The sequence below is a fragment of the Nyctereutes procyonoides genome, unplaced genomic scaffold, assembly GCF_905146905.1.
Source record: "Nyctereutes procyonoides isolate TBG_1078 unplaced genomic scaffold, NYPRO_anot_genome, whole genome shotgun sequence".
NCBI lineage: Eukaryota > Metazoa > Chordata > Mammalia > Carnivora > Canidae > Nyctereutes > Nyctereutes procyonoides.
Window position 1 is genome coordinate 22,695,587 of NW_026575159.1, and position 17,692 is coordinate 22,713,278.

The following is a 17,692-nucleotide window of genomic DNA, read 5'->3' on the forward strand; positions in this document are numbered from 1 at the left end:
AGTATGAGAAATAAATGTCTGTTGCTGAAGCCCCTCGGTCTGTATGGTACTTCTGTTCCAGTAGCTCAAACTAAGACATTGTGTTTCTGCTTCAACTGCCGTTTCCAGCGGGAACTATTGGTTTTAAATTGGTTCTGAAATGCACATGGTTATTAGAAAACCACATCTTACTCAGCATTTCCCAGGGTTTCAGATTAATGATGTGATGAGGCCGTGCTAGACGAGATGGTCTGAACTGTGCTACAAGAAGCTTCCTCCGGGGAGGGTGAAGTGTGGTCCTGCACGTGCTGGAGCTCCAGCTCTCACCCCTGCTCTGCTCCCATGTGGTGTATACAGTGAGCCCTCTCTTAAGTTTTCACATGAAGAAAATATTCTGAAGATTCAAAAGTTTGAAAACTCAAGACTTGGCATTTCTCAAACTGCACCTGCATCAGAATCACTTGTTGTGGTTGTTAAACTACAGAAGTCTTGGCCTCACTACCAACTTAAGGAATCAGAAACACTAGAGGGAATTTGCGCTTTAAGCAGCTCCCCAGGTAACTCACGTGCATACTCAAGTTTGAGAACCACGTAAGAATCTCTATTACTGTCCGGTCTGACACACGAGCCATTAGCCACTTATGGCTAATTTCAATTTAAATGTAAATTCATTAAGATTAAGTAAACTTTAAAAATTCCCTCTCCTGGTTGCACTAAGCACATTCGTTTTTAAAGATTTTATTTATTCATGAGAGACACACGGAGAGAGAGGCAGAGACACAGGCAGAGGGAGAAGCAGGCTCCATGCAGGGAGCCCCATGCAGGACTCGGTCCTGGGACTCCAGGATCACGCCCTGGGCCAAAGGCAGGTGCCAAACCACTGAGCCACCCAGGGATCCTGCACTAAGCACATTTTAAGTGCTCAGCAGCCACATGTGGCTAAATGGACACCACAGACACAGAACATCCATCATTACAGAAAGTTCTGCTGCACAATCCAAACACCTAGACCTCATGTACCTCATGAGTGTTACAGCAAGGCACTAAATTCAGTCATCATTTCCTACCACTTTTAACTGTATTAAGGCATCATATGCTACCTACAGATACATTATTATACCTCCCATATTGGACAGAAATTAGCTGCCATACACCTATTTCCCCCGACACACTTCGAGAGCCTGGAAGGCAAGAATCATGCATGTATTATTTAGGTCTGTATACTTAGTGCCTAGAACTTAAATAAATGCTTGGGAATTCCTTAATTGGCCCACGTAACATAAATGAAATATGAAGCTGACGAGGATTTGTCCTTGCTAAAAGCATTCACCAGCAGCACGTCCATTATGATGGCTAGTATTACAAAACCAGAAAATGACAAGTGTTGGCAAAGATGTGGAGAAATAGGAATCCTTGTGCACTGAGTGGGAATGTAAAGTGCTGTAGTCGTGGAAAATGGTATGACAGTTCCTCAAAAAAAAAAAAAAAGAAAAAGAAAAAGAAAAAGAAACCTAAAGTTATCATAAGATCCAGCAAATCTAAACTTCTGGGTATATATACCCAAAAGATTTGAAAGCAGAGTCTTGAAGAGAGACCCATATACCCATGTTCACAGCAGCATGATTCACAATAGTCAAAAGATGGGAGCAACCTAAGTGCCCATCGATGAGGGAATGAATAAACCGTGGTACCTCCATAACAATGGAATATGAGCCAACCTTAAAAAGGGAGTCTGACATATACTACAACGTGGATGAATCTTGAAGACACTATGCTATGATAAGCCAGGCACAAAAAGACCCAATACCATATGATTCCCCTTTTAGGGGGTACCTAGAGGAGTCCAATTCATGGAAACAGAATGATAGCTGCCAGGGCTCAGGGGAAAGGGGTTATGGGGAATTGTCATTTAATGGGGGCAGAGTTTCAGCTGTGCAAAATGAAAAGAGTTCTGGAGATGGACAGTGGTGATGGCTGCCCAACAACATGAATATATTTTTAAAGATTTTATTTATTTGAGAGAGAGAGAGAGAGAGCAAGAAAGCACAAGCAGGGAAAGGGGTAGAGGGAGAGGGAGAAGCAGACTCCCCCCTGAGTAGAGACCTTGGGACCATGACCTGAGCTGAAGGCAAACACCCAACCGACTGAGCCATGCAGGCAGCCCAAGATGAATATATTTAATACCATTTAAAAATTATTAAGATGGTAAATTTTCTAGGGGTGGTGGAAGGGGAGGAGGGCGGGGGGTGGGGGTGAATGGGTGATGGGCACTGAGGGGGGCACTTAACGGGATGAGCACTGGGTGTTATTCTGTATGTTGGTAAATTGAACACCAATAAAAAATAAATTTATTTAAAAAAAAGATGGTAAATTTTATGTTATGTGCATTTCAGCACAACTAAAAATATTTTAAATAAATTATTTATGTATATGTATGTGTGTGAATATAAATAATATATGTATGTATGTATGTATGTATTTAAAAGCATTTACTGGGACACCTGGATGGCTCAGTGGTTGAGCATCTGTCTTCGGCTCAGGGAGTGATCCTGGGGTCCTGGGATCAAGTCCTGCATCAGGCTCACTGTGGGGAGCCTGCTTCTCCCTCTGCCTATGTCTCTCCCTGTCTGTGTCTCACATGAATAAATAAATAATAAACAAAATAAAATAAAATAAAATAAAATAAAATAAAATAAAATAAAATAAAATGACTCACCAATACCAACCAGAGGAAACACATCAGCCTCACAGGCTTAGAGAAAAAGGCTTTAGAAGACATCTGTTCACAGTCTATGCGCTGTACCACAGATGAGTGCTGGCAGCAGGGGGAGGGAGATGCAAAGGTGAAACACAGAGGGAGGTTTTGTCAAAAGCCTGACCTGGAATCACACCTCCTCAGGGGTGCTTTTGTGGCAATCCCAGGATGAAAGGATCCCTCTGGGTTCTCTAGAATTGTTCTACCATTCAGAGGCCTCAACAGTAGCTCTGCACCTAGCTGACCATCAGAACTTTCTGCAAAGACTTCACCCTGGGAGAGTGAAGTCTGATCCATACATCTTGGGGGGTCTTTAGTTTTACAGGTTTCTGCAGAGGAGCCAGAGCTGGGAGCCCCATTCTGCAGAACCTATATTAGCCTTATATTATGCTTTATCTTTTAATGCTCCTCCTGTTTCCATCTTCTCATCTGGTTTGCAAACTTCTTGAGGGAGGTAACTGTGCCTTATCTCAATCCTAAGAATCAAAATCACTTGTGGAACTATTTTTTAAGACTACAGATGCCGGGGACCTACCACACATCTCTTAAGTCACCATCTCCAAGCATCTGTATTCTTTTAAAAAGCCCTTAGAAGGGATTCCGAGCACACTCAGAGACCGAGACCTACTGTTCTGTGGGCTAAGAGTGCTTGATCTAGATGTTGCTCCACATTTGTTGAGTGATTGACAGATTGCAGCCCCTTTGCATAAGTATCTAGAAGGGAAACTGTGTGTTTCATCTGTGTTACTGATTCTTAGTATTTTATTTTATTTTTTATTTAAAAAAATTATTTATTTATTCATGAGAGACACAGAGAAAGAGAGAGAGGCAGAGACATAGGCAGAGGGAGAGGCAGGCTCCATGCAGGAAGCCCGATGTGGGATTCAATCCTGGGACTCCGGTGTGCTCGCTTCGGCAGCACATATACTAAAATTGGAACAATCCTGGGACTCCGGGATCACACCCTGAGCCAACCCAGGCATCCCTGATTCTTAGTATTTTATTATGGATATTTTGCACATGATTTAAACCAGACAGTAAATAAAAACAACAATTAACAGCTGGCAGGCACCTAACACGGTCAGGGTGCTCATCATGTGCTTTCTACGTATGATCCCACTGAATTCTCCATCCTATGTCTAAAGAAGGTACTGTGAATTGTCTCCACAGATGAAGAAACCAAAGCACAGAGGAATTAAGTCATTGCCTAAAAATTAAAGGTTTTTTTTTTAACATGACATTTAGATTACAAGCATTCTCCTAACTCTAGAAAAGTGATCATAGTTCTAATGGCTACAATGGTTTTCAGTGTTTTACTCTAATTTTTTTTAATCATTTTGTCCTAATTTGTTGGTTCATTTCTCATTGTAGGACAGGTTTTTATCTTGTTTGCAACTGTTTACCATTTTAAATGCACACCTTTGTGCAAGGGCGATATTTTCCGTGTTTCCAAAAAGCCTTTCCTTAGGAGAGATTACGGGGAAATGTTCTGATGGTTAATGGCATGAAATACTGAACAAAAGTCTCCTTTGAGGGGAATGTGCTGAGTGAGGGCGCAAGCCCACTCTCAGGAAGGTGCTATATGCCTTGGCACAGCCCCCACTAGCGAGCACCAAATATCTACGATGGGCCAGGTGCTCTCGTCAACATTTTACATATAGATTTGATCCCATCTGGTCCTCACAAGATCACTAGGGTGAGGTATAGATGGGATGCCTGAGGCAGAGAAAGGTGAAGAAATGTAGCCAGGCTCACAAAACCAGCAAGAGCACAGCCAGGATAGGAACTCACAGTTCTCACCACCACCTGAAAGCCAAGGAATCATGTTCCCATGATTGCTTCATCAGCCACCCCATGAAACAAAAACATACGACAATGGCAGGAAAGAGCCCTGCCTATCACCTGGGACCACACAAGAACACCTCCCCGTAAGTGCACCATGAAAAGGTCTGCTTCATTTCCCTGGCATATATTCCAGAATCGCTTGCTCAGAGCAACACAGGCTTGCTGACCTCTGGGTGCGCACCTTCTAGATGCAGAGAGGAAATGAAGAAGGGGAAGATAATGACACTTTCTCCAGGTCCCCTCATACGTGCTTTGCATCGTGATATATGATTGTCATAAGCTGAACTATGTACCTCCTCCACCCAGTGTTAACATCCTGGAGTCAGGTGCCCATGCACGTAAGTTTATTTGGGTCTTTGCAGATATAATTAAAATATAAGATGACGTCACAATGAAGTAGGGCAGGCCCTTATTCCAATATGACTGGTGTCCTCATAAGAGAGAAGAGAGACACACAGAGAAGGTTACGTGACAACCAAAGCAGAGACCAGAGGCTGTGGCTACCCAAGCCAAAGGACCCCCAAGCCTTGCCAGCACATACCAGGAGCTGAGAAGAGGCAAGGAAAGGTGCTCCCTTGTGGGTTTCAGTGACAGCGGAGCCCTGCCACACCTCGATCTCAGACTTCCAGCCTCCAGAACCGTGAGACAAGAAACTTCTATTGTTTTAATCACCAGGTCTGGAGTACTTTGTTACAGCTCCCATAGAGAGGAACACAGCATGGTCCAGTCTTTCAGCTCCAGCAAGACAGAAGCTATATCTTGTTCATCTTGGCATCGCAGCTACTGGAGCAGTCCCTGGCACACAGTAGGTGCTCAGAATGTGTTTGCTGAGTGAGCAAGTGAAAAAAAATAATAAAGTATACACTCAGTAGGAGAAGGAACTGTGTCTTTTATTTCTACTAAGAGACAAGAGCAACTTAGGTGCTCAATAAACTCTATAGAATGAACTTTTTTAAGTGAGTGCGTGATAAGCTCCAGAAGGCTTTGCAGCGGGTCCTATTCATCTATGAGCCCAGGACTCAGCCTAGGGCCTGGCACATAGTAGCTGCTCAATAAATTTTGAAGGAGGGGAGGAAAAAAAGTGAAGGGAAGGAGGGCAAGCATCACGATCAAAAACACAATTTCCCAGTCCTCGTCCGGGTGACACCTTCCTCCCTTTATGCGTCTAACCAAGGAATGGCCAATGCCACGAAGTCACCAGTGACTTTCAAGCAGCCTCCATGATACTGACAGGGCTTTCACAGTGAACTTGAATGTTGTTTTTCCAAAATGTGTTTTTCTTTTACATTTAGAAATCATAATGCTTCCCAACCCTTCCAACAATGTTACAAATTCAACCCAGAGTTGAGAGGTCAGTGCTTCTGTGTTCAGCCCGAGGGACACATTTCCCGTCCATGTGCAGCCTTCATTCCTGACCCCTGCCCTGTGGCCAAAAAGGGGCATCAGCTGGGCTCAGGGAAATTCGATTTGGGCTGACAGCTGGCGACATGATAATAACAGGGCGTCTGCCTTGACCCTTTGGAAAAGCAAAGGAGGGCGGGGGTGAAGGGGGGGTCACAGACGTTTCTCTGGGCCTTGGCTTAGGAGGGTCTAGAGTTTCCACTGGTTAGTATCTACATATGGAGAAAAACCCTAAAAATAAAGCCAAACTGATTTCTATTGCTGGCTCAGAATCCAATCCCACTTCCAGTTGCTGTCCTGGTGATATTTGGGATGAAAAAAAGGAAACACATTGTTCTTTATTCCCCTGGAAATGAGCCTTCCCAGGGGTGGCACGTGCACAGTAGTGAGGTGTGATTTTACTCATTCGTTCACTCACACACACACACACACACACACACACACACACACACACGTTAATAACCAAACAAGCCAAGCAGGAGGTCCCCAAACTTAGGTCTCAATACACGTAAAAGTCTCTGCAGGGTTCCCCTGCTTATCTACTGAGCTCCAAACTCTAACTCCTCTCTGCTCCAGGCGACACCAAGTGTAGAGCGACAACTTGCCCAGACAAACAAGAAAAAAGAAAAGCTGACCCCTTCTCAGGGCCGGTGAGCGGAGAACAGAGGGAAATGCTTCCTGCTTTCGGATGTAGCCCTCATGTGCCCAGCTTACCCACGGATGCTGGAGCTCCTCCTCTCCCTCCCTGAGGCATCTGTTGAGATGGAGAGCTACGTTATGTTAGCAGACACAGATCCGCATGGTGGGGGGAGTTGACATGTCCCTCTTGTGGCCCAGGAGGGTCCCCCAATCAGCCTAACCCTGTGGCTGTCATTCTGTATGGGATTTACCACTTTTCTTTTCCCCTCAGCAGAGAGCCCCTTGAGGAGCTAGTTGTGCCTGCTGCTTGCACCTTTGTACCCCAAGCACCCTGGCCTGGGTCCTGCATAAGCAGTTGTTCCACCTGTTATATGAAAGAGCCAACAAACAAATAAAAAGAAGCAAAGGTGGTGGGTCCTATGTTACAGTTAAGAAAGTACAGGCTTTTTGAAATCAGGCAGGTGTGGGTTTCACTCATTTCTACCGCCTACCTGCTCCTTGATACGTTTTTATTGAGATACAGTATAAATACTTTATCAGTGTCATACGTGTGTCATTCAAGGAGTTTTTATACCTGGGTCACCAGCACCCCGATCGGGGGACAGAACATTTGCAGAACCCCAGCAGGGGCCTCAAGCCCCACTTTCCCGTCACTGTCCTACCCACCTGACAGGAAGCCACTACCCCGCCAGCTGCAGGACGCCTGACACGTTTCCTATCCTCGCTGACTCTTATCTTCACATCGGGAAAAGAATACTTACCCCACTGTGAGGATAACATGTTTAAAATGTGTGTACAGTGCCTGCCACACACCAGTGGTATGTACAGTAGTAACAGTCGTAGTCACAGAAGTACTAGGAGCAACAGTACCAGCAGCAGGAACGGAAGTGGAAGTAGCCGGCGAGGTAGTCAGGACAGGTACTGACTGACAGGTACAGAAACAGTCATGGTGGTAACAGAAATAGTGGTGTTAATAGTAGAAGCAGTAGAGGCAGTAACAGCTAACAGCTAGACAGCACTTATGTTCCATGCGCTGTTCCAAGGGCTCCACCTTAACTCATCGAATGCTCAAGGCAACCCTCCTAAGGATGCACAAAATACGATTTTACTGAAGCACACCACGGTTAAGTAGCTTTCCCGAGGTCATGTAACTATTGGAACCATGGACCGGGGTGTCAAACACCAGCAGTCTGGCCACAGGGCCCCTCCTCTTCCAAGCAATCTTTCAAGAACTTTTTGCTTGGCAAAACTAAGTTTGTCCTCCAGAATCTGCTCTCTTCTTTGTCTAGAAGAACAACTCTCAATTTTGGTAAGCACATGGTCTCATAGATGAAAGACCACATTTCCCAGCCTTCCTGCAGCTGTGCCAAGACTAAATTCCAGCCAATAGACGAAGAAGCAGCAGATACAATTCCCAGAAGCATCCTTATAGGGAAAGAGCCTGCCTTTCTTCTTTTCTTGCTTTCTTCCTGCTGGTAAATGTGATGGCTGGAGCAGTGGCAGCTAGAGTGAACTGTGAGGTGACTTGGGATTGGAGGCCCACAAGGCAGAGAAACAAGAGCAAGTGCCTGGGTATCCCATAGACTGCTGTGGCAGCCCTGTACGACTTGTGCCTCAACTTTCAGGTAAGAGGGAAATAGACCTCTATCTCCTTTAAGCCAATGTTCACTTAGATTTTACATCATTCATAGCAAAACCTGATCGTAAATAATGCACTGGGTTTTGCAAGTATAATTAATGTTACCTGAAAAGACACCTGCGGAACTACCACTTTTGTGTTGGACTCTTGACTTAAAAAAAAAAAAACCAGAACAAAATACAACATAACTTCAGCTCTTCCTCTAGCAGACAAACTAGGAAAATAAGCAAACGAAGCATCAGTTACCCTGAAAGGTAGTAACAGTTCCTTGTCAGCTCATGTTGGGGTCATGTTAAAGCCTCTCAGGTTGGCCTCCCTGCCTCTAGCCTCTCTCATCCACTCAGGACACTTTTGCTTGTCTAATTATACTTAAAAACAATTTCCATCCTAAAAGTTGAAATAATTACAACGCTCTATACGTGCCTACTTTTCAAAAGACATTTCATTGACTATTTTTTTCCAGCCTGCTCACAAAAAATATAAAACGTAAATATTGTGATTTCCCTTTCAGAGGTTAAAAAAAAAAAAGGAAAAACAGAGAAGGTCAGCGACTTGCCTAAGGTCTCACAGCAAGTTGGTGGCAAAGCCAAAATTCTACTTGTCCCTCCAGCACCCATGCTCTCTCCACCACACGAAGCTGATTTCTGGGGAACGCAGACCACAGCCAACTGACCCTAGGTCAAGTTACCCTGGCAACTTTAAGATTCTCAAGACTCTATGATTTTTCTCTGCCTCTTCTTGGCCAGTGTAATTTTCCTGTCCTCCTCTAATACAAACCGCCACCCACTGAGGCCAGACTCCGTGGACTCTATCACATGCCCCTACACCAGGCCACCCAGCAGCAAAATAGGGCAGATTTTCCTGGAATCAGGAAAAACGGACTTCAGATCCAGCTGGGCATGTTCTCCACCTGTAAAATGAGTGTAGTAATTCCTCCCCAGTGGGATTGTTGCGTGGATTGAATGAAGTCCTGTTTCTAAGCATCGCTCAGCTAAAATAGCACCTGCTGTGGACGGTGTCCTCCTTGCTGCTACTCCTGGCTTCATTCTGGCACCACCACCCTGCCACCTTGCCTCCCGCACGAAGGACACAGACGAGGTGATGGGAAGCACTTTGAAAAGTCTACCGCCCTACGCATCTGTTTGCCACTAACATGCACACCCACGGTGTCTTTGTCAGATTGCAACAAGCAGTTTGATCAAATTCTGAATTACCTCCCCCTGCCGCCCACTGCCCCCCCCCCCAAGAACCCCTCTGCATTTCCCAGGCTGGGCTCTCCAGACAGGATGGGCCAAGGCCACTCACCGATTCCATAGTGAATCTCTTGACGAAAAACTGGAGAGCCTGGAGGCTGAAGATCTCATGTCTCAGCCGTCACATCAGAGAATTACCTGGATGGGGGCAGGAGAAAAGGTGACACGCGTCATCCAGAGGGATTGGAGAGAAGACATGGTCTCAGGCCAACGTGATTTCACCTGGGGGCCGGCATCCTGCTTAGGATGTTCTCATAGCACCGAGTGGCTGTCCGGGCATGGGAAGGAAGGCAGCCAGCAAACTGGGGCCTTCGTGATCCACCTTGGGGCCGGTGTCTCTATCCTCGGATCTGTGCAAGTGTTCAGGGATCCGTCGTGCGTTCTATTTCTAGCTCTACAGTCGAGAGCAATTTACAAGTCATTAACTCCTCTAAACATGAAATCAAAGTGTGCTCCCAGGTGCGACAGACAGACCCATGCCGCTGGGTGCATGGAGGCGGGGGGGGGGGGGTTAGGGGGGGTGGAGGTGTTCCCCCACTGCTGGCCAAGGGGACCGGCCCCGGACAGAGGTAGAGCTATGAATATCCATATTTCAGGACAGCCCCTCTGAACCTGAGAGAGGATTATAATTAATTCACGCATACCAAAACGTAATTGCGGAGTGCACAGAGCACAGGAAGTCTGGGATAAAAGGTGTTATGTAAGGGAACAGCTTCAATATTTGCAGAATGGAGGGGAAATAGAGGTGGGGAGTGAAAACAAGATAAGCCAAGGGAGCTGCCGGGTCCTTCTCCATCCCTAGCTCAGCATGGTCCCTCCATCCAGGGCCAAAACCCAGGAACACTCTTGACCGTCATCTTCCTATCCCCATATCCGATCCATCCAAGTCCTGTCTCATTTATTCCCTAAAGATCTCTCAACCTCTATTCTCCCACCAACACAGCCCTGGGCCAAGCCTCCACCCTTCCCACCTGGGCCCCCTTCCTGGTCTCCTCTTATCACCATTTCTCCCTCTGAAATCTGGTTCCCCATACTGCAGGCAGAACCTTCACTTTCCTTTTTTACCTTTTATTTTGTTTAAGGTTTTATTTATTTATTCATGAGAAACAGAGAGAGGCAGAGACACAGGCAGAGGGAGAAGCAGGCTCCATGCAGGGAGCCTGATGAGGGACTCGATCCCAGGACCACGAACTGAGCCAAAGACAGATGTTCAACCACTGAGCCACCCAGGTGCCCCCCATTTTGTTTTTACCTTTTATTGTGGGGAATTTTATAGACACAAAAATAGAAAAGAGTGTCCTATATCCCACATAACCTCGGACCAGCCCCGATCACCATCAACTTACAATCAATCTTTCCTCTCCCCACCTTATTGTCTCGAAGCAAATAATCTTAACCATTTCTGTCATACATAGAAGAGTATGTATCTGTAAAACCAGGTCTTTTACAAAAATACAAACTGCAATACCATTACCACACCTAGGAAGATTGTGTAATTCCTTGACATCACCAAATATCCAATGTTCAGATTTCTAAGAGTCCCATAAATGTCAAAAATGCTTTCTTAAACAATTTCTTTTAAATTCCAGATCCAAATAAGCTTTATGCTTTACAATTGGCTGATATGCAGAATGAAAAATTTGAAACACCAGTCTGATTGTGTCACACACACATACACCCCCCCCCACCTCTCGACCCCCAGCTAATCATTCTTCAATGGCTTCTCAGTTCTTTAGGATAAAACCAGAAACGTTTAACATGGTCAGACTCTCGTCCATCTCTCTGGCTTCATCTCGTCCACTCAGGCTCACTGCTACAGGTATATGGCCTTCTTTCAGATTCTGGAACTTGCCAAGGTCCTTCTGTCCCGGTCCTCTGTCCATACTGTTCCCTCTGCCTGTAAGGCTTCCTCACTTACTATCTTTGCCTCGTTAACTTTTGTACTACCTCAAATCTTACTTCTTCAGGGAAACAGCTCTACATTAGATCATGGAATGCATTTGAGTTTTCATTCATAATTATGTATGCATTCATGTGAATATTGATTAACATCTATTGCTGTACAGGCTGGGTCACTGCTCTGACTTCTTTGTTCCCACCCTGAATCTGAATTACACATCGGTGCCCTTTGCCATGTGACTTTATAGTCCTTCCCACGAGAACAGGTGGTGTTTATTCCTCTTCCCACTGGGTTCTGGACCAGACCACTGACTTATTTAAGCAATGGAATGTTGATGGAAGTGCCAGGGTATGGTCCCAAGTCTATCCCTCTTGCATTCCTATGAAGTGCCATAAATATGTCTCCCTAGTCCCCGTTAGCTGCTACCTCTCAGTCTGGACCTCAGATTGATAACATGTGGATCAGATCTGAACCCAACCAGAAGTCCACCCTGAGCAAGCTGAACCCAACCTGATCTAGCCAAGCCATAGACCCAGAACCCCGGGATCAAGAATATAAATGTCTGCTGTCAAGCAAGCTCCTGCAATCCTGAGGGTTTCTTTTTTTTTTTAATTTGGTAAAACCTGACTAATATACGTGGAAACACAAATTTATGGACACCAACAATTATCAAGACAGTTTGGGAAGCAATGAAAGCCATGCTCATGAATAGCACAGGTAATTGGCAAGAAGACCCACTTGGTGCCAACCTGACCCTCACCATAACCCTGTAAGGTAGACAACACAGGGCCAGCTTTACAGATGAGAAAATTGAGGCTTGGAAACAGGAAATAATAATGTCCAAGACATTGTGTGCAGAACTGGGATTCTAACTCCAAGTTGTCTGGCTCAAGGAGTCCAAGTCAGGCTTCTCTTCCACAAAACGGTCTTGTACATGCTCAAAGCAGCTACCACATGAGCCCCTGGTCCACCCACCCACCTCCACTCTTGTCTCGTTTCCTTTAATGGGTCTTCGGGAGGGGCTGCTGGGCGCCCAGCCCAGTATCCCTAAATTCCAATCCAGCTCCGCCCCCTGAGCAGAGCCTTGTCCTGGTCAGTGGGACCCTCTGGTTCTCAGATCCCTTGTTTGTGAAACAAGGCCACTGATCCTACGTCACTGGACTGGTGTGAATCTCCAGAGAGAGGGCGTGTGAAAGAGCTGTGTGAGATGTGACAACAAAGTCAGCTTATATCCTGCTGCCCCGACTCAGAAACCACTCACACCAGCTTAGCATCTACGTGTATGTCAGTACCTCACCCATGTTGCTTTGGGACCCATTTATGCTCTGAATCTGGTTTTTGTTTTATTTGTTTGTTGGTTTCTTTCCTAATAGAGATTCTTTCTTTCCGCTTAGAAAGGTAATCTGGGTCCATCATGAAAAATACTAAGGCATAAGATAAAATCTGTAATTATCCTCATACCTAGAGGTAAATACTGATGGGATTTCAAGGCTATTTCCTTCCTGGGACTGGTTTTTGTAAGGAGATGAAACAAGTAACGCCTTTGAATTAACACGATTTCCTCAGAACTGGAGAATCACCAGTAATTTTTAAAAAATACCACTTTGCGTTCATTCATTCAGTCATTTAATTTTGTGAATGATTTGTGTTTTGTGCCTACCATAGGCCAGAGACTTTCCTCCCTGCCTAAAGTCAGAGCCAAGAGCCAAAGAGAGTTCATGATCTTGAGCAACAAACATTCATTCATTATTTTATAATTCAACACTTAGAGAGAGCCTACTATATGTTGCGCTCTTGCTAATAATAATTAATCACGGGAGCTGCTTTGCTAGACACGATAACAGCCTTGCTTATTATTAGAAGTTGGCCCTTACAATAAATGCATCTGGGTTAGAACTCAGAATATGGCTCTTTGATGAGTTATTTATCTCCTCACACAACAGTTTCCTTTTAAAATTGGGATACTTGAAGTCCCTACATCATACAGTCACTGTGAGAATCAGTGAGAAACGGTTGAAACACTGAGCAAAATGCTTGGTTCCCAGCATCCGATAAACGAATGGGAACCACCAGTGGTGGCAGTGATAGTGGGACCTCTTTTATCCTCATAGCCATCCTACAAGAAGGTGAAACTGACACACTAAGGAACTTGTCCAAGGTTAGGCAGGTTCCCGCTAAGGCGCCTGAAGCTCAGTTCCAACGAGGGATCCTCGGCGAGATGTTGGGGGACCACGCCCCAGGACTGCCATGCTGGGGTAGGGAAGCTGGGGCATTTCTGCACCAACTCACTCCCATGCCTCCCTGGCCAGGCACAGCCAGGGGACAGCGTGAGGCAGACATACAGGAAGCCCTCCGTGGGAACAGGCGCCTGCCCGCAGTACCTTCCAGGGTGGACTCAGACATACATACAGGAAACACGCAGCACCTATAAATAGGTGCTCAATAAATACATGTCAGCGTCAGTGAGCGTGTGCCATCAACCCCGTGCTCTTCTTTACAACCTCTCAGTCCTCACTGCCGCCAGTGATGGCAGATTGAAAGCTGCGACCTGCTAGAGGGAAGCAGAATTCATTACCACGGAGCATCACGTCTTTTATCCACCCGTGTTTCTGCTGCTTCTACCGGAATTCCATCCTGTGACTTACAGTATGTCAGCCAGGGTAGCGATTCCTGCATGCCACGCGGGAATAAGGGATGTTATTCACTTGGCACATAAACCCCTCTCTACTGCCGATCCCCAAAGAGGTGGTGAATTTTATTCAGAAGTGACTTCACAGATGTTGGGATGCGTATCCTTTTATAGAGGATGTTTTGAACTCCTGAGTCATCTGCAGCTGGCTACAGCTTGGACAATGTCTTTTTTTTTCTCTCTCTCTTTCCCATAACATCATAGCCAACACTTGGCCCATTTACTGATGTGATTCTTCCCTCGTCTGTGGAAGTTGTCACTTAGAAAATCAAGAGAAAGCAGCCTAAACATCTATGGTTTAGGTCAATCCTCCCCTCCTCCTATCAGAAGTGCAATGGGTCCAGGCACACTGGAAATTCCCTCTCTTCCCAGAGGCTTTGTCCTAAAATCTGGTCATCCCGAACTCTCATCTCAGGGCACCTTAACGGCGGCAACAGTGACCGCTACTGGGCACTGTCTCCGAGACAGACCCATTGGGGCACATTCCCCACCCCCATTCACTCCTCACCCTAATCCTGCAAGGAACTGTGATTGTCTGGATTTTACAGATAAGAAAACTGAAGCTCACAGAACTTAGATGGCATGTGGTCACACGGCTCCCTGGTGGTGGCAGATGCAGGATTCAAACTTGGAATAGCCTGACTTCAAAGCTCAGGGCTTTACTCACTATGCTATATGAAGGAGTATAAATGAACGCGGAATATACCCCATTATATCTCCTGATTGTTTCAACTTGGTAAGTCAAACCTCCTCTCCTGCAGCAACTGCTGAACGGTGAATGCTGGTGGGGGGCGGAGGGGGGGGGGGCTGGTCATGGGGATTCCATACTACTTGCTCCGTCATTCAGTTTCCATGTATACTAGCCTGCCTCCCTAATAAGTCCTGCCTCCCTAGCTGCCCCCAAGGAGCCCTGAGTTAGGCACCTGTGGCCTTTCTGGACAAGTAACTCTGGACTCTTGCTGTGTCTCCTCATCCATCTTCCCGCTGCCCTCCAGCAGGTGTTCGGGATGGGCTGCTCCTACTGACTCTGCCGGTCTACTCATTCAAGTATGATATAGAAGGAAGCAGACGAGGGGTGCCTGGTGGCTCGGTCAGTTAAGCATCCGCCTTTGGCTCAGGTCATGATTCCAGGGTCCTAGGATCGGGCCCCACATCGGGGTCCCGGCTCAGTGGAGAGTCTGCTTCTCTTTCTCCCTCTGCCCTTCCCCCCAACTTGTGCTCACTCACTCATTCTCTCTCTCTCTCTCACATAAATAAGTAAAATCTTAAATTAAAAAAGAAGGAAGCAGATGAGACTCTATGTAAGTCCATGCCAAGAAAGATCGAGGTGCTCTAACAGTGCCAACATCTCTGGACCTTAGCCTGGGCCCCATCCCCCTGCCTCACTTGCTGGTTAAAACAACAATCAAAGACGGTTTGGGTCTCTCCTCTCCAAAGAAGGGGTCAGTGAAGGGCCTACGATCCAAAGGGCTAGGATTACTGTCTTGTTAGATTGTAAATTTATGATGACCGTAACCGTAAGGAGGAACTTACCTCCTATGGTCTGAGTGCACTACACATACAGCAGGGAGGGGAAGTCACGGTAGCTTGAGGTCATGGTCCAGTGGAGGCGGATAGGACAGGAACAGAAACAACAGACAGGATGAATGCTCATAAGCAGTCTCATCAGGGTGTGACCACACTGTCCTAGGATCTGCCTCATAAACATTTACTAAGTGCCTACTGCATGCTATTTCCCATTGACCAGAGGGCTTCCTGGAAGGAGACTCCTCTGTTGGGGAAATGCGTCCATCCATCTATCTATCCACCAATTCATTTACTGAAAAAATACTGGTTAAGCTAAATGTCCAGGAGATAAAAAAAATAAAAATAAATGTCCAGGAGATAATGATGGTTAGTGCAATAGCCAAGGCCTCGGCTTAGAGCTCATGTTTAGAGAATGAGACTTTAATCAACCCCATAGGCGATGAGAGAAAGAAGTACTGCGTGTCAGAGGAATCTACATGCTATGAGCAAATAATGATCCTCAACATTTTAAAAAGTCGCATCCTGAAAGTTTTGTGAATCTTAAAATAAGCATAACACCTAGACGAACAGCCTCTGTGAGCCAAGGAGAGAAGAACGAAGTAACCCTGGAAGCCCTGTGCCAGGAGGCCAGCTACACTCACTCACCAGCCACGGCCCACTCCTCGCACCAGCACAAGCGGGCTGAGCTCAGCCTGTGCCTCCAACAAAATTACACGTTTCCTTCAGGGTCCCCTGGGAAGTGTGGAATGCGTGGGTGCCTGGGGTTTGTTGTGCTACCAACTGTTTCAATAGCACGACTGAGGTCGTTTCAAACACTTTTGTGTTTACTCTCAGTGAGCACGCAGGGTGCAGAGCCATCTGGGTGGCTGCTCCCCTGTCCCTGCGCTGGGGGGCGGGGAGGAGAATCTCAAGCAGTAGAAAGAGGACAGCCTCTGAAGCAGGAAGACCTCCACTCCAACACTGGCTCTCCCACTTCACTGCTGCACGACTTTGGACAATACACTTCACTTCCAAGGACCCCCCCCTCCCCCCCACCCCGGGTGGCTCAGGGGTTGAGCACCTGCCTTCACCTCAGGGCGTGATCCTGGAGTCCCAGGATCGAGTCCCATGTCGGGCTCCCTGCATGGAGCCTGCTTCTCCCTCTGCCTGTGTCTCTGCCTCTCTCTCTGTGTCTCTCATGAATCAGTAAATAAAATCTTAAAAACAAATAAAAAACCCCTTCACTTGCACCAGCTTGTGTCTCCTGGATAATGGGGTGGTAGCAGACTGTACTGTGCCCACACAAACGCCGTGACACTCACAAATCAGGGCCAAGAGTGCACCCCTGTGAGCAACATCTGCACCAGCTCATCACTGTCTACAGGCAAGGCCCATAAGTCACCTTCCAGGAGCAGCATCTCAGGGTCCCTGCCTCGCCCTGCCCCAGGGAACAGGACCCAGGATGGAAAGGACTTTGCATGGAAGGGTGTTCACCATCCCCGCCCCCAGCACGGTGCTCCAATGCCAAGTGCTCACCAGACCCCATGCAGGCCCTGTGTGGGCACCAGGGACTCTTCCCCCAGCCCCGAGTGGTGAGAAGCACAGTCATCACTGTGATCCTTACCTGACAGTGCAGGCAACAAACAGTAATGGAAAAAAAAAAATAATATAGCTTCTTTAATCTTTGTAACAACCCCAAGAGCAGGTATTATCATTGTTCCATCTTACAGGGAAGGAAACTGAGTCTAATGCGGGATGAGCATCTTGCCAGAGTTTGCACAGCCCATAAATGGACTCTAGATCTGCCCGATTCTAGAAGACTCTTCTTTCCTTTAAATCCCAGCAGCCCTTCAGAGCAGCGGCAGCCTCAGGAGAGAGGTCTCCACTGTATGGATTTCTCCCCCAGAACTGGGACTAAAAAAAGACCTCTAACAAGCTGGCAAGACCAGCTTTACACACAAGCACACCCCTGGCTCCCCTGAGGGGGTCCGATCAGCATCAACTACCCAGCGACCCAATTTAACAACGCTCTTTGTAACCACCTTCCTCCTTCCATCCTGTGACAGCCGTAGTTGCACATTTTCCT

General features: G+C 46.6%; 1 protein-coding gene across 3 annotated transcripts in view; it reads right to left on the reverse strand.

Annotated features, from left to right (window-relative positions):
- Positions 1 to 17,692, reverse strand: part of ASAP1 (ArfGAP with SH3 domain, ankyrin repeat and PH domain 1) — a 355,221-nt gene that overhangs the window by 307,744 nt on the left and 29,785 nt on the right. For all 3 annotated transcript variants that reach the window (XR_008662965.1, XM_055313975.1, XM_055313974.1), the window contains exon 2: positions 9,564 to 9,649. Coding sequence is in view for 2 of the 3 variants with exons in the window: in XM_055313975.1 (XP_055169950.1) it covers positions 9,564 to 9,622 (59 nt within the window). In the remaining variant the exon portion in view is untranslated. The remainder of the gene's footprint in view (positions 1 to 9,563; positions 9,650 to 17,692) is intronic.